Genomic DNA, 17,081 nt, shown 5'->3' with positions numbered 1-17,081 from the left:
GACAACAGCCAGTGCTCCACACAGATCTGATTTGATCATCATCCAGTCTAATCTGATCGTTCAAGAAACCTACCTGCAAAGCTACAGTACTGTTAAAAGTTTTAGACCCTTGTGAAAAAATGCTGTAAAATGAGAATGCTGTCAAAAATTTGATAATAAATTAATTCAACATTTGGTGTGAGCGTCCTTTGCATCTAAAGCAGCTTTTGCCCTCGGTGTACTTGTGCATAGTTTTTCAGGAAGCTTTACGGGGAGGTTTCTTGAAGCATTTTGGAGATATTGCCACAGTTCTTCTGGATTTAGTCTGTCTCAGTTTGTTCTGTTTCTCAGTTTGTTCTGTCATTCCAGACAGACTGGATGATCATCAGATCAGATCAGATCTGTGTGGAGCACTGGCTGTTGTCAGACATTCACTGGATTATTACAATTAATGGCAAAATGAATGTTTGGAAATGTAAACTGATATTTCCTACAGACAAATTACAGCAAAAGATCGAAATAACTGACTTAAAACCTTTTTTAATTTTAGCTGGCTAAAATACTAGTGGCCTAAACCTTTTGCACAGTACTGTGTATATATATATTGGGGGCTTTAAATACCCCATAATTTATGCCATGTTGGTTGGATGAAATTTAGGTAGACAACCAAGAAGTGCCAGTAAGCAAAAAGAAACCTAAATCAGTAACACAATAAATATTTAGTTTGAGCAACCTTTACCAGACCCAGTTCACAGGAAAACCGTGATGGTTTGGCTGATTTTCATAAAATACACTTAAACGTTATTTATTTAAGTCAACTTAAATGTTACAATTTGTAAAAATGTAAGTTATGTTGCAAGACTAAGTGTCGTGTAATTAACAGGTGGGGACCAACATGATGTATTCCTGCACATTTTGTGCCTTGGTGACGAGACAACGACATCCCACACCTTCGTCATTGTTTCGGGCCATGCCATTGAAACGGACTTCTTGCTTAGCTACACTAACATCTTCCTTCCAGGGAATTTCTCCAGCATGCAGTATATCATATTGATGGACATGAGTCTTCATGTGTGAAGTATTTGAGGGCAACAGTTTTTTCTGGCCACTTGTAACGTTTTAATTTTTTGTCACATGTATTGTCTGTTGTAGGTCTCTTTGTTTGGCTTAGTTTTAATGGCACGATGTTCGGACTGATTCTCAAGTGGCAATAATCAATTTCATAGTGTTATATGATGATGCAATGTTGACAAAGAATAGGAATCTACAGTACCTAGTTTACAAAGTTTTGTGTTTTAAAGAAACTGATCTGCAAAAGCCGTTGTTTTATTTGTGTCTGTAGGGGTTGGATATAATGTGTAACAGTAGCACCCATTCAAAAATTGTTTTAAAAAGAAATGTGAAAACTCATTAAATTGATATTTACAGTTGCATTTTTTTGTGTTGTGTAATTGTATTACAGAAAAATAATAATTTTACATTCCTTTGTGATTATTTATTATTATTGGTAATATTGGCAAATATAAAGGTAGCAAGGCAATGAGACAACAAATAACCCAATGTTTGGGTAATGTTTAACCCAGCAACACAGTTAACCTGACCCAGTGGTTGGGTTAAATAAACAACCCAGCATTCTGGGTCTAATGGTTAAACCCAGCACTTGGGTCAAAACAACCCAGCGCATGTTCTGTCCCATATTTACCCAGCGGCTTTTTAGAGTGTATACTTGATTTAACACACATAGTTTGTTTTTGTTCAGTGTTTGCTGAGTTGATTTTTTTTTTTTGTTGTTGTTATAAATAAACACTCTGAACTACATCATAGTCCATTTAGTTCCGTTTCTAGAATATTGCTTCATTCTAACTTAAGCAACCGAAATTATGAAGACAAAGTGCTGCTGCAGTTCCTGTGTATCATCTTAATATGTCAGCGGTCTAAATCTTTAAAATTAGATATTGTTGATTCATGACTCATTTGTTGCTTTATTTAAAGAATATCTGACCTCATCTCACCAAGATAGTCCTGCAGCTGAATATATTAAACAGGCTGTAAACAAGAAATACAATGGAAGAGCATAGTCAGTGAGCGAACTGTACAAATATTGCTTAAACAGAAAAACATAAAGAGATGCATCATGCAAAAAAATGAAACGGGAAGTTCTGGGAAAAGTAAGAGCTAACAAGAACCAAACTATTAAGACTGTGGACTGTGTCTACTAGCCTGATTACGTCAGACTTCGTACTTCCGTTCAATTTCAGTTCGCTTCTGTACTCAGTATATAGCAAAGCAGCTCCCAGATTATTGCCTAATCCTAACCCCACCCCTAATCCTAACCCCTCCCCCACACCTAACCCTAAACCTACCAATATTATGGAGGTAATAACCTGGCAGGGGTCAGAATTGGGCACAACACCGGCATTTGCCAACTGAAGCCCGAACAAGAAGAGTGTTTGGTTCACATTTTGAATGGAGGTTTAGAGGGTCTCGGTCTCTCTTATCTGTCGAGCTCGAACTGGCACCCTTTTGACAGGTCAGTGTCTCCTTTCTATTCCAGTCCTTGAATATTGCCATGTCATGCTGTAATCTTGCAATTAAATTGCAGCATTTCTGATGGACTCAAAATGAACTAAGAGCTGTGTTTAACAGAACTAATCCTAACTTTGACAGTTGGCTGCAAATATTTTCTTGTTTGTCTCTATTGTCAAATATACCAGGCTATGTGTCTACTGCCACATAAAATAGAATCGGGTCATTAATGTATGAAAACCAATCATGAGGGACCACTTATATCTTTTCATCTTTATGTTTCATTTCAGTACAGGTGAGTAAAAATTTTTAAATTTTTTATTTTCAGATTGAGATAGGAGGAATGTGTCTGCAGTTCTTTAAAACAATAATTTAAAAATAAAAACATCTAAAATTAAAACTATTTAAGAAAAATTATGCATTGAACCTTAATGGTGATACAACAAAATGACAAATTGTAGTTTGTATTTTTTATATGACAGAACTGTCTATTCACGCCTGCAGAGCTTTGATTTAATTTTTCAATTCCAAAACATTTCATCCAAAACGCTTTTTGAAATCCTAAGATAAATTACAAACAATGAAATGGAAATGTTGCTTGTTTTAGAATAAATCAGGAAGGCAGTTTTCTCTTTTGTAAAGTATTGCATACAGATAATAAAAAAAATTATTTCTGCATTCTATTATATATAGTTTCTGTAAAGCCTATTATGTTCTGAATAAACTCTTTTGTTTGCAGACTGTATTGTTTCAGATATGGATCAGACAATAAAAATAACAGGATACACAGGTGGTTCAGTTGTGCTGCCCTGCTCCTGTGCTGACACTCAGTCTACAGCCACAACATTCATCTGGGAGTTTCAGCAGCAAAATCAGTGGTTTCAAGTATTTCAAGATGTGAAATACAGCGGCAGACGTGTGCTGTTTAATGAAAGTTCTCCAACAAATCTGTCTCTTCTCATTTCTGACCTCAGAATGGACGACCAGGGCTACTATGGCTGTAAGACTGAAGCAAATAGAATTACATATGTTGACTTAAAAGTTAAAGGTAAGTGGAAATTTGGAGCAGGTGACAGACGTAATATTTTTAAATTTCACATCCACTGGCTTTCTCCTGTAGTTACAACAATCCAGGCCTTTTTTTGGTTGCAACTATATTTATTAAATGTTACGCTGAAATCATTTTAGGAAATCTTCTTCTTTTTTTTTTACATACATTTAAACTGAAATATAATTTGCATAATAATAATGTATAATAATACTATAGGTTTATGACTGAACCAAATATTATTACATATGTTGACTTAAAAGTTAAAGGTAAATGGAAATTTGGAGCAGGTGACGTATTTAAATTTCACACCCATTGACGACTGAGTTTCTCTTTTGCTTACAATAATCCAGGACTTTTTTGGTTGCAACTATATTAAATGCTAAACTTTTTTTTTTTTAACTTACATTTAAACTAAAATGTAAATTTAAAATAGTTTTTATAAATATTTTTTTCAGGGTGTGATCTGGTTGAGAACAGAAGGACAGTTGTAGTGACTGGATATTCAGGAGAGTCTGTGGTTCTGCCCTGTTCCTGCACTGAACTACTGGCTAAACCTCAACAGATACAATGGATGTATCTGATAGAGAATACATATAAAGAAATTTACCCAAATGAACAGACTGAGAATTACAAGAACAGAGTCAAACTGTTAAATCCAAACACTCCAGGAAATCTTTCTCTACACATATCAGCACTGACCACAGAGGACCAAGGGCACTATCAGTGTTTTGTCTCGTCTCAGCAAGTAGTCGGCTTCATACTTACTGTACTTCACGCTGAAGGTACAATGTAAAGAGATTGCTGTTAAGTTTACAGTAACTTTCTGGCAGCTGGATGCCAGTAAGTTACTGTAAAATTGGTTACAGTATAATTACTGTATTTTCATGTACTGTACTATAATGCCTTTACTGTATTTTCATTTACAGTATTATTACCGTTTTGTCATTTACAGTATTAGTACTATAGAGTTTATTTTCATTTATTAAAAAAAAAATTACATGTAAAAAACAATCCAATTGCCTTACAGCACTGTAAACCATGATTTTTACCACCCCAACCCCATGAAAATCACAGTAACTCATGAGAATTAGTTCTGATAATATTCTTTAATTGTTGAACATTTTCTTTTTAAAAGTACAAATTACAAATCTTGACCTCTAGGATGCACTAGCTGAGAAAATGGCATCACCACAGTCCCCTGGGCAAGACATACTGTACACATACTGAAAAGCAAAACAGGCCTTACAAAAATAAAAATAAATAAATAAAATAATAATGTATAATAATACTATAGGTGTATGACTGAACCAAATATTATTACATATGTTGACTTAAAAGGTAAAGGTAAATGGAAATTTGGAGCAGGTGACGATTTAAATTTCACACTCATTGACGGACTGAGTTTCTCTTTTGCTTACAATAATCCAGGACTTTTTGGTTGCAACTATATTAAATGCTAAACTTTTTTCTTTTTTTTTTTTTTTTACATACATTTAAACTGAAATATAATTTGCATAATAATAATGTATAATAATACTATAGGTTTATGACTGAACCAAATATTATTACATATGTTGACTTAAAAGTTAAAGGTAAATGGAAATTTGGAGCAGGTGACGATTTAAATTTCACACCCATTGACGACTGAGTTTCTCTTTTGCTTACAATAATCCAGGACTTTTTGGTTGCAACTATATTAAATGCTAAACTTTTTTTTTTTTTTACTTACATTTAAACTAAAATGTAAATTTAAAATAGTTTTATAAATATTTTTTCAGGGTGTGATCTGGTTGAGAACAGAAGGACAGTTGTAGTGACTGGATATTCAGGAGAGTCTGTGGTTCTGCCCTGTTCCTGCACTGAACTACTGGCTAAACCTCAACAGATACAATGGATGTATTTGATAGAGAATACATATAAAGAAATTTACCCAAATGAACAGACTGAGAATTACAAGAACAGAGTCAAACTGTTAAATCCAAACACTCCAGGAAATCTTTCTCTACACATATCAGCACTGACCACAGAGGACCAAGGGCACTATCAGTGTTTTGTCTCGTCTCAGCAAGTAGTCGGCTTCATACTTACTGTACTTCACGCTGAAGGTACAATGTAAAGAGATTGTTGTAAATTTTACAGTAACTTTCTGGCAGCTTGATGCCAGTAAGTTACTGTAAAATTGGTTACAGTATAATTACTGTATTTTCATGTACTGTACTATAATGTCTTTACTGTATTTTCATTTACAGTATTATTACCGTTTTGTCATTTACAGTATTAGTACTATAGAGTTTATTTTCATTTATTAAAAAAAAAATTACATGTAAAAACAATCCAATTGCCTTACAGCACTGTAAACCATGATTTTTACCACCCCAACCCCATGAAAATCACAGTAACTCATGAGAATTAGTTCTGATAATATTCTTTAATTGTTGAACATTTTCTTTTTAAAAGTACAAATTACAAATCTTGACCTCTAGGATGCACTAGCTGAGAAAATGGCATCACCACAGTCCCCTGGGCAAGACATACTGTACACATACTGAAAAGCAAAACAGGCCTTACAAAAAATAAAAATAAATAAAATAAAATAATAATGTATAATAATACTATAGGTGTATGACTGAACCAAATATTATTACATATGTTGACTTAAAAGGTAAAGGTAAATGGAAATTTGGAGCAGGTGACGTATTTAAATTTCACACTCATTGACGGACTGAGTTTCTCTTTTGCTTACAATAATCCAGGACTTTTTTGGTTGCAACTATATTAAATGCTAAACTTTTTTTTCTTTTTCTTTTTTACTTACATTTAAACTAAAATGTAAATGTAAAATAGTTTTTATAAATATTTTTTTCAGGGTGTGATCTGGTTGAGAACAGAAGGACAGTTGTAGTGACTGGATATTCAGGAGAGTCTGTGGCTCTGCCCTGTTCCTGCACTGAACTACTGGCTAAACCTCAACAGATACAATGGATGTATCTGATAGAGAATACATATAAAGAAATTTACCCAAATGAACAGACTGAGAATTACAAGAACAGAGTCAAACTGTTAAATCCAAACACTCCAGGAAATCTTTCTCTACACATATCAGCACTGACCACAGAGGACCAAGGGCACTATCAGTGTTTTGTCTCGTCTCAGCAAGTAGTCAGCTTCAGACTTACTGTACTTCACGCTGAAGGTACAATGTAAAGAGATTGTTGTAAATTTTACAGTAACTTTCTGGCAGCTGGATGCCAGTAAGTTACTGTAAAATTGGTTACAGTATAATTACTGTATTTTCATGTACAGTACTATAATGCCTTTACTGTATTTTCATTTACAGTATTATTACCGTTTTGTCACTTACAGTATTAGTACTATAGAGTTTATTTTCATTTATTAAAAAAATTACATGTAAAAACAATCCAATTGCCTTACAGCACTGTAAACCATGATTTTTACCACCCCAACCCCATGAAAATCACAGTAACTCATGAGAATTAGTTTTGATAATATTCTTTAATTGTTGAACATTTTCTTTTAAAAGTACAAATTACAAATCTTGACCTCTAGGATGCACTAGCTGAGAAAATGGCATCACCACAGTCCCCTGGGCAAGACATACTGTACACATACTGAAAAGCAAAACAGGCCTTACAAAAATAAAAATAAATAAATAAAAATAAATAAATAAAATAATAATGTATAATAATACTATAGGTGTATGACTGAACCAAATATTATTACATATGTTGACTTAAAAGGTAAAGGTAAGTGGAAATTTGGAGCAGGTGACGTATTTAAATTTCACACCCATTGACGACCGAGTTTCTCTTTTGCTTACAATAATCCAGGACTTTTTTGGTTGCAACTATATTAAATGCTAAACTTTTTTGTTTGTTTGTTTACTTACATTTAAACTAAAATGTTAATTTTTTTCAGGGTGTGATCTGGTTGAGAACAGAAGGACAGTTGTAGTGACTGGATATTCAGGAGAGTCTGTGGCTCTGCCCTGTTCCTGCACTGAACTACTGGCTAAACCTCAACAGATACAATGGATGTATTTGATAGAGAATACATATAAAGAAATTTATCCAAATGAACAGACTGAGAATTACAAGAACAGAGTTAAACTGTTAAATCCAAACACTCCAGGAAATCTTTCTCTACACATATCAGCACTGACCACAGAGGACCAAGGGCACTATCAGTGTTTTGTCTCGTCTCAGCAAGTAGTCAGCTTCAGACTTACTGTACTTCACGCTGAAGGTACAATGTAAAGAGATTGCTGTAAATTTTACAGTAACTTTCTGGCAGCTGGATGCCAGTAAGTTACTGTAAAATTGGTTACAGTATAATTACTGTATTTTCATGTACAGTACTATAATGCCTTTACTGTATTTTCATTTACAGTATTATTACCGTTTTGTCACTTACAGTATTAGTACTATAGAGTTTATTTTCATTTATTTAAATAAAAAAATTACATGTAAAAAACAATCCAATTGCCTTACAGCACTGTAAACCATGATTTTTACCACCCCAACCCCATGAAAATCACAGTAACTCATGAGAATTAGTTCTGATAATATTCTTTAATTGTTGAACATTTTCTTTTTAAAAGTACAAATTACAAATCTTGACCTCTAGGATGCACTAGCTGAGAAAATGGCATCACCACAGTCCCCTGGGCAAGACATACTGTACACATACTGAAAAGCAAAACAGGCCTTACAAAAAATAAAAATAAATAAAATAAAATAATAATGTATAATAATACTATAGGTGTATGACTGAACCAAATATTATTACATATGTTGACTTAAAAGGTAAAGGTAAGTGGAAATTTGGAGCAGGTGACGTATTTAAATTTCCCACTCATTGACGACTGAGTTTCTCTTTTGCTTACAATAATCCAGGACTTTTTTGGTTGCAACTATATTAAACGCTAAACTTTTTTTCTTTTTTTTTTACTTACATTTAAACTAAAATGTGAATTTAAAATATTTTTTATAAATATTTTTTTCAGGGTGTGATCTGGTTGAGAACAGAAGGACAGTTGTAGTGACTGGATATTCAGGAGAGTCTGTGGTTCTGCCCTGTTCCTGCACTGAACTACTGGCTAAACCTCAACAGATACAATGGATGTATCTGATAGAGAATACATATAAAGAAATTTACCCAAATGAACAGACTGAGAATTACAAGAACAGAGTCAAACTGTTAAATCCAAACACTCCAGGAAATCTTTCTCTACACATATCAGCACTGACCACAGAGGACCAAGGGCACTATCAGTGTTTTGTCTCGTCTCAGCAAGTAGTCAGCTTCAGACTTACTGTACTTCACGCTGAAGGTACAATGTAAAGAGATTGCTGTAAATTTTACAGTAACTTTCTGGCAGCTGGATGCCAGTAAGTTACTGTAAAATTGGTTACAGTATAATTACTGTATTTTCATGTACAGTACTATAATGCCTTTACTGTATTTTCATTTACAGTATTATTACCGTTTTGTCACTTACAGTATTAGACAATAGAGTTTATTTTCATTTATTAAAAAAAAAAAATTACATGTAAAAAACAATCCAATTGCCTTACAGCGCTGTAAACCATGATTTTTACCACCCCAACCCCATGAAAATCACAGTAACTCATGAGAATTAGTTCTGATAATATTCTTTAATTGTTGAACATTTTCTTTTTAAAAGTACAAATGACAAATCTTGACCTCTAGGATGCACTAGCTGAGAAAATGGCATCACCACAGTCCCCTGGGCAAGACATACTGTACACATACTGAAAAGCAAAACAGGCCTTACAAAAAATAAAAATAAATAAAATAAAATAATAATGTATAATAATACTATAGGTGTATGACTGAACCAAATATTATTACATATGTTGACTTAAAAGGTAAAGGTAAGTGGAAATTTGGAGCAGGTGACGTATTTAAATTTCACACTCATTGACGACTGAGTTTCTCTTTTGCTTACAATAATCCAGGACTTTTTTGGTTGCAACTATATTAAATGCTAAACTTTTTTTCTTTTTTTTTTACTTACATTTAAACTAAAATGTAAATTTAAAATATTTTTATAAATATTTTTTTCAGGGTGTGATCTGGTTGAGAACAGAAGGACAGTTGTAGTGACTGGATATTCAGGAGAGTCTGTGGTTCTGCCCTGTTCCTGCACTGAACTACTGGCTAAACCTCAACAGATACAATGGATGTATTTGATAGAGAATACATATAAAGAAATTTACCCAAATGAACAGACTGAGAATTACAAGAACAGAGTCAAACTGTTAAATCCAAACACTCCAGGAAATCTTTCTCTACACATATCAGCACTGACCACAGAGGACCAAGGGCACTATCAGTGTTTTGTCTCGTCTCAGAAAGTAGTCAGCTTCAGACTTACTGTACTTCACGCTGAAGGTACAATGTAAAGAGATTGTTGTAAATTTTACAGTAACTTTCTGGCAGCTGGATGCCAGTAAGTTACTGTAAAATTGGTTACAGTATAATTACTGTATTTTCATGTACAGTACTATAATGCCTTTACTGTATTTTCATTTACAGTATTATTACCGTTTTGTCACTTACAGTATTAGACAATAGAGTTTATTTTCATTTATTAAAAAAATTACATGTAAAAACAATCCAATTGCCTTACAGCGCTGTAAACCATGATTTTTACCACCCCAACCCCATGAAAATCACAGTAACTCATGAGAATTAGTTCTGATAATATTCTTTAATTGTTGAACATTTTCTTTTTAAAAGTACAAATGACAAATCTTGACCTCTAGGATGCACTAGCTGAGAAAATGGCATCACCACAGTCCCCTGGGCAAGACATACTGTACACATACTGAAAAGCAAAACAGGCCTTACAAAAATAAAAATAAATAAATAAAATAATAATGTATAATAATACTATAGGTGTATGACTGAACCAAATATTATTACATATGTTGACTTAAAAGGTAAAGGTAAGTGGAAATTTGGAGCAGGTGACGTATTTAAATTTCACACTCATTGACGACTGAGTTTCTCTTTGCTTACAATAATCCAGGACTTTTTGGTTGCAACTATATTAAATGCTAAACTTTTTCTTTTTTTTACTTACATTTAAACTAAAATGTAAATTTAAAATATTTTTATAAATATTTTTTCAGGGTGTGATCTGGTTGAGAACAGAAGGACAGTTGTAGTGACTGGATATTCAGGAGAGTCTGTGGTTCTGCCCTGTTCCTGCACTGAACTACTGGCTAAACCTCAACAGATACAATGGATGTATTTGATAGAGAATACATATAAAGAAATTTACCCAAATGAACAGACTGAGAATTACAAGAACAGAGTCAAACTGTTAAATCCAAACACTCCAGGAAATCTTTCTCTACACATATCAGCACTGACCACAGAGGACCAAGGGCACTATCAGTGTTTTGTCTCGTCTCAGCAAGTAGTCAGCTTCAGACTTACTGTACTTCACGCTGAAGGTAGTTTTCTTCTATTTCTGTTGTTATCATTACTGTTAACTTGGTTTCTGATCCGTTTGATGATACAGTATGTTTTGCTGTTCCAGTGTTATATTATCACTGACAATTATTCTCTTCTGAGCAGAGAGACCACATGTCCGTATAATCAGTCTATCAACACATCAACCGTCACATCAAACACAAGAACTTCCACCATCTCAACAATCACATCACACACCTCAGTGTAAGTCAGAGGCTTGGTTTACTTCATACAATGAGCTTTGCTATAATGTTTGTTCCTTTGAACATGATATGTTAACTACTCTGTGTTTCTTCACAGACGTTTTCATTTTAGTGGCTGTGTTTTCTGTAGTACTGTTACTGGCATTTCTGGCATTATCTTCTAGATATGGAGAGGTAACCTCACTTTCTTATATTGCAAATGACCACCTAACTGGCCCATCCTAGCAAAATTTAGATTTTAGTATTAAACACATTCTTTATAACCCCTTGTTAGTTACTCGTTTCTAATTTAGTTCAAAAAAGTTTCAATAATTCTAATATGACATATCGATAGATGTAAAATAAGTTGTTATAGAGCTCTGGATAAGCTGGCTTTATTTTAACTCAGTATTTTATTTTTGAAAAAGCATCTCTGTCATTTTGAGTGCCAGTATTTGCTACTGTTAAGACAGTTTTCTGATGTCTGAATGTTTCATAACTTGCTGGATGAGATGTCATTATATATATGGTTATATGTAATGCTGTGTGCATTAGGTGTAAACACAATGTTTTTGCTCTTTCTCCAGGATGAAGTGGCATGTTCTGATGTAGTCTATGTTGAAACCACATCTCCACCTGCTCATGCACAGAATGACCCAGTAGAGCTCCCCAATACCAAAATTAAACAAACTTGAAAATATGATTTGTTCATTTTAAACCTTACAATTCATATTCACAGTGTTTAGACAAGCAATGGAGCTTACGACCTTTGAATTTTGAGATTATACATGTACAAAAATCCACTTGATTCAAAGTGGCAACCACTGAAGCATGAAAAATAATTCTTACCTATAGAGTAACTGTATGTACAATATATTGAATCTGTTATTGAGCATTTTTGAGTGACATTGAAACAGCTATGTATGTTTTGTGCAACGTTTGGTAATTGTTTGAAGCAAAAGCATTATGTTAAAAGTCTTATAATGCCCTGCTTTCTGGCAAACAAAAATAAGTCATAATTAATCATTGTCATGTAAATAAAAAAAAAAAAAAAAAAAAAAAACCCTGCTGTTAAATGGACTATTGAAATGAGTTTCAACAAGAATTGTGTGTGTTTTCATCAAATTAAGTTGGTTTTGTTGTAAATACAGTACTTCAGCTAAATAAATATCAAATTGTGTTGACTATTAAATGGAAACTTTAAACAATGATTATGGTTACATTATCAAAAAAAATGTGTTCATAAAAATGTTCAAAAAGCAGATGGAGTATATACAGTATTTACTCAGAACTTAAATATTAAAATATAATCAATATAGTGAGCTTTTCCAATGTGTAATATAAAATGAATATAGTGAGTGTGCAAGAATTATTTATGATTAGTTTGTTTAATGGGAATGAGTAACAGACAGACAGAATTAATTAGCTATAATAAAAGGAGTTATATAGGGGTGGTACAACTTTATTGTGTGAGCATGTGCGTGACTGATATATAAATAGATTTATGAGTGCTAAGGAAGCATCTGTGTGTATTTCTGTGTGTGAGGGTGGCTGTGGTTTTGTGTGGAAATAACACTGCGCAAATAAATAAAATGATAATGATAGATAGTGGATTCACAAGAGCTACTGAATGTGCTCTTCTGTTTTCTTGTATATAGCTTCTTTCATGCTTTTTTACACATTAAATATGACTGAATATAACTAAAGTTTAATGGTCATGTTAATCTCTGTCGCATCTCCAGCTGTTTTCTACCTTCAAAATGTAAAATTAATATTTGTGACTATGATTTGGCATCAGAAAGGGTTTTGTGGCCGCTGACTATCAATCATAGACAGCACACACATGCAGCACTGATCTATTATGACACAATATCTCGAGGCTGGCAATAGCGTGTTTACCGCTTTTGTTAGTTTAAAGTGTGGTGATGATGATTAGTGTTAAAACAGAAAAAGGAAGGACAGGAAAAAATTAGGCATAGTGTGCAATCCTACAATAATACATTTGTAAAATACAGGTTTTTAATGTTAAGTCAGACTGAGTGTTATTATACTTGATTTAACACACATGGTTTATTTTTGTTCAGTGTTTGCTGAGTTGATTTTTTTTTTTTTTGTTATAAAAAACACTCTGAACTACATCATAGTCCATTTAGTTCCAATCAGGGGCGGATTGGCCATCTGGCAATTCTGGCAAATGCCAGAGGGGCCTGACCATTTTCTTTAATGTGGGCCGGTCAGATTTATATAAATAAATAAATTATATAAAACAATTTCTATAAATAAATAGTTTTTACATGCCAACATATGATGGCTTTTTATCGTTTGCACGATTTGTTTTCCCAGTGGGCCGCTGTACAATGTGGGCCGGCCCATTCCGAAAATATATAAAGAATGAATTATAGTAAATGTAGCTTAGTAGCCTATATTGGTCCATCGGCCCAGACGAACAGCCCGAGCGGCCCACTTGAGTCAAACATTCTAATTAATTTAGCGTGCTCTGGATCAGTGCATCGGCTCAAAAGCGCTCGTCAATGTCAAAATGTTTGAATTAGCCAATCAAAGTGTAGAAGGCGGGATTTACCGTTCACAGAGCTAAACTGCACGGTACTTGAATGCGAGCTGAGGTAAAATGTAAGCACCTAAACATGACGAGACAATTCAGTAATATTTGCTAACTATTTACGATATAAAAAATGTTAAAGGACAGACATTATTTTTCAGGTATGCAAACTACTACTGTTATTAATCACAACATAAGATAAAAGTGAATGTTTGTAAATCCAGGCTTTCATCTGTAATTTCATGTGTCTACGAAATTTTTTTTTTTAAAAACAAACAGGCTACAAAAAAAAAAAAAATCATCCTCGAAAAGTAGCTACTCTAGAACATTGTTAATCTGAAGACTTTGATTAGGAAAGTGACATATATTAGGCTATAATAAAAATATAATTTGCTATTTCACATGAATTATTTTATATAAGCCTACAAATTGGCGGTCAAATGTTTGAAATAATTAAGACTTTATATGTATTTATTTTTTGAAAGGATGCTGAATTTATATGATCAAAAATACAGTAAAAATAATATGAAATATTATACTTAAAATAGTGGTTTTCTGTTAAAGATATTTTAAAATGTTGTTTATTTCTGTGATTAAAGCGGAATTTTCAGCATCACTGCTTCAGTCTTCATGGCTCTTCAGAAATTATTCTAATATGCTGTTTTGCTGCTTAATTATTATCAGGTATTATTTATGATCAATTATTACTAATGGTTCTTATTCAATACTGAAAACTGTTTTTGTTTAATATTTTAGTGGAAACTGTGATACTTTAACTTTTTCAGGATTATTTGATGAATACAAAGTTAAAGAACAGCATTTATTTGAACTATAAATAATTTGTAAAAAGTGTAGCATTTGGACCAATCAGACACACAATTTGGCATTTGATTTAACAAATCAATTAGTTATTAGATTAACAAATAGTCACAGACCCCTCACCCAATACACATACCCGGAGCCAGTAGGTCTGTCAATGACTTCAGGCCCTCGGTTCCATGGCAACCCATCAGATAACACTAGTTTTATTGCTCAAAGGAATGCAAATGCAGAGCATCTCACTACCTCTTTCCTATAGGAAAGACATTATGCCATAAAAATGGACTCTTCTCTAATTAATTCATAGAAAAACCTTTCTTTGAACGAACACACATATCATTCAGGTCACTGTGTATATTATTACTGTTCTTGTATATGTTTTTGTGTATTGTATACTGTTTTATGCATGCTTATGATAGATCACTTGTTAATATCATTTTAACTCATACCATGTCTGGTCTCTATCAATTCGTCTTCGGATGATCTAATTGAGAGTGAAACATGTTGATACCTATGCAACATATTAATGTCCTATACAAGCGGCAACCTCCCGCTCTCTCTCGTGAAACCAACACGGAAGTGACTAAAACTGCAATTCATCGACTGGCTGCTGGAGGCTGGCTCCAAAAGGGAGTCAATCCCATAGACTCCCCATGTTAAAATGCCCAACTTTACAGCAGAAAAAACTATGTTTACAGCCTGGTACAAAAAATGATTTTGGTCTATATAGCTAATTTTGCCCTTCGCGACAACTGTGAGGGGGGTGAATTTTTTTATAATTCATCTGTTTAAATTATATTAAGCCTTAAAGTTCTGCATAATTAAGGGCGTGGCCACTTGAGTGACAGGTGGATTGCCGCTCTGCTCCAGAGTGTGAAACTCGCTAGAGTGTGAAACTTAGAAATAATATAACTCATTTTCGACCAAAAACGAAATTATGGTGTTTTGTCTTTGCCCGGCAGCACTGCTGTCATTATAGAGGGGCGTGGTTTCAGCTCAGCTTCACCCACGTCCCGCCTTTTTGCCCATTTTTGATTATCCGGGAGTGACGCACGGTGACGCGCTTCCAAGATGGCGGCGGTCGGCTCCGCCCACTTTAGACTTCAAAAATGCTCTTCAGAAACCAACGAGTGACGTCACGGATCCTAGAAGGATGTGAGCTTCTCTTCTTGACCCTTAAGTCTTGCACCAGGCCTTGCGGCCTTGACTTTCCATTCAACCAAAGCTCCTCGGACCTCAGAACCAGAATAACATCTTTGGAATCCATCACTCTTCAACCTGGAAGTGATGTGACGTAATGTGACCTTGAAACCATCAAGACTTTTCATCCGAGACTGCATTCCAGACACACGCCAACAGCCATGGAAGTGCAAGTATGGTACATCTAACTAAACTAAACAGAGGTGTAGTATAAGCTATAGACCCCGTTATAAACGGTGCTGATGGTTTTACTCAGGTGGTTAACTGACTCTTTCCATAACTGCATTCTGTTTTCTCTAATGGCTTCATTCATCCACTTTAGCTCCCCTTTTGTATATATGCGTGAGTGTATGTATGTTCGTTTGTTTGTTTAGATTAGTTATGTGTGTTAGCGTTTAGTTAATAAAAGTTGTGTGCACAAATTACAGGAGTTTCTGGTTCTGCCTTGCAAATTAATGTCCCTTTACGATTTTCGATCCTTACTACATGCTCTAATGCATTAATACTTAGGAAAGTATTTTCTGTGGCCACGAAAATATCCTTTCTTGGAGTTGATATGAACTTACACTGAATGGTCGCTGGACGAACAGATCAGTTGATGGCAATTTAATTCTGCTACAGTTATTACTGTCAGCCGATATAAATAATTGTAATTAATCATAATTAATTATAATTATTTATATACAATTCCCTTTTAAGCTAATTTGCTACATAAGTATAAATATCTTTGCTATCACGCTGAATTTATGCTCTGCTTCGCTCACGGCTCGCCTTCTTCAATGAAGGCGTCCCCTCCCCTCGTCTGCTACAAGCGGATCTGAGAGGATGCGTGCAGCACTTTTGATCTGCCGGTGTGTTTACACATAATGATTATCAATACCCCTCTTCTAATGTGTGAGGGTGGCTGTGGTTTTGTGTGGAAATAACACTGCGCAAATAAATCAAATGATAACAATGATAGATTTACATTTATCAGACGCTTTTATCCAAAGCGACTTACATTGCATTCAAGTTACAGTTTTTACATTTTATCAGCTCTTGCTTTCCCTGGGAATCGAACCCATGATCTTGGCGTTGCTAGCGCCATGCTCTACTATTTGAGCTACAGGAAAGCATAGATAGTGGATTCACAAGAGCTACTGAATGTGCTCTTCTGTTTTCTTGTATATAGCTTCTTTCATGCTTTTTTACACATTAAATATGACTGAATATAACTAAAGTTTAATGGTCATGTTAATCT

The 17,081-nt window shown here is 34.1% G+C and overlaps 2 protein-coding genes across 2 annotated transcripts; both read left to right on the top strand.

The window, feature by feature from the left end:
- The first annotated feature begins 2,751 nt into the window (after positions 1-2,751).
- LOC131526609 (uncharacterized) lies at positions 2,752-4,349 on the top strand. Its single transcript, XM_058754956.1, has 3 exons — positions 2,752-2,800; positions 3,245-3,553; positions 4,012-4,349. The coding sequence occupies exons 1-3, from the start codon at positions 2,752-2,754 to the stop codon at positions 4,347-4,349; spliced, it is 696 nt and encodes a 231-aa protein (XP_058610939.1).
- A 777-nt stretch (positions 4,350-5,126) lies between these two features.
- On the top strand, positions 5,127-11,957 carry LOC131526608 (polymeric immunoglobulin receptor-like). Its single transcript, XM_058754955.1, has 9 exons — positions 5,127-5,148; positions 5,335-5,661; positions 6,423-6,749; positions 7,493-7,760; positions 8,336-8,385; positions 8,580-8,906; positions 9,665-9,991; positions 10,735-11,024; positions 11,850-11,957. The coding sequence occupies exons 2-9, from the start codon at positions 5,451-5,453 to the stop codon at positions 11,955-11,957; spliced, it is 1,908 nt and encodes a 635-aa protein (XP_058610938.1). The 5' UTR covers positions 5,127-5,148; positions 5,335-5,450.
- Positions 11,958-17,081: the final 5,124 nt, after the last annotated feature.

This window comes from Onychostoma macrolepis, chromosome 20 (assembly GCF_012432095.1).
Source record: "Onychostoma macrolepis isolate SWU-2019 chromosome 20, ASM1243209v1, whole genome shotgun sequence".
Classification (NCBI taxonomy): domain Eukaryota; kingdom Metazoa; phylum Chordata; class Actinopteri; order Cypriniformes; family Cyprinidae; genus Onychostoma; species Onychostoma macrolepis.
This window is presented reverse-complemented; position numbering and strand designations above follow the sequence as displayed.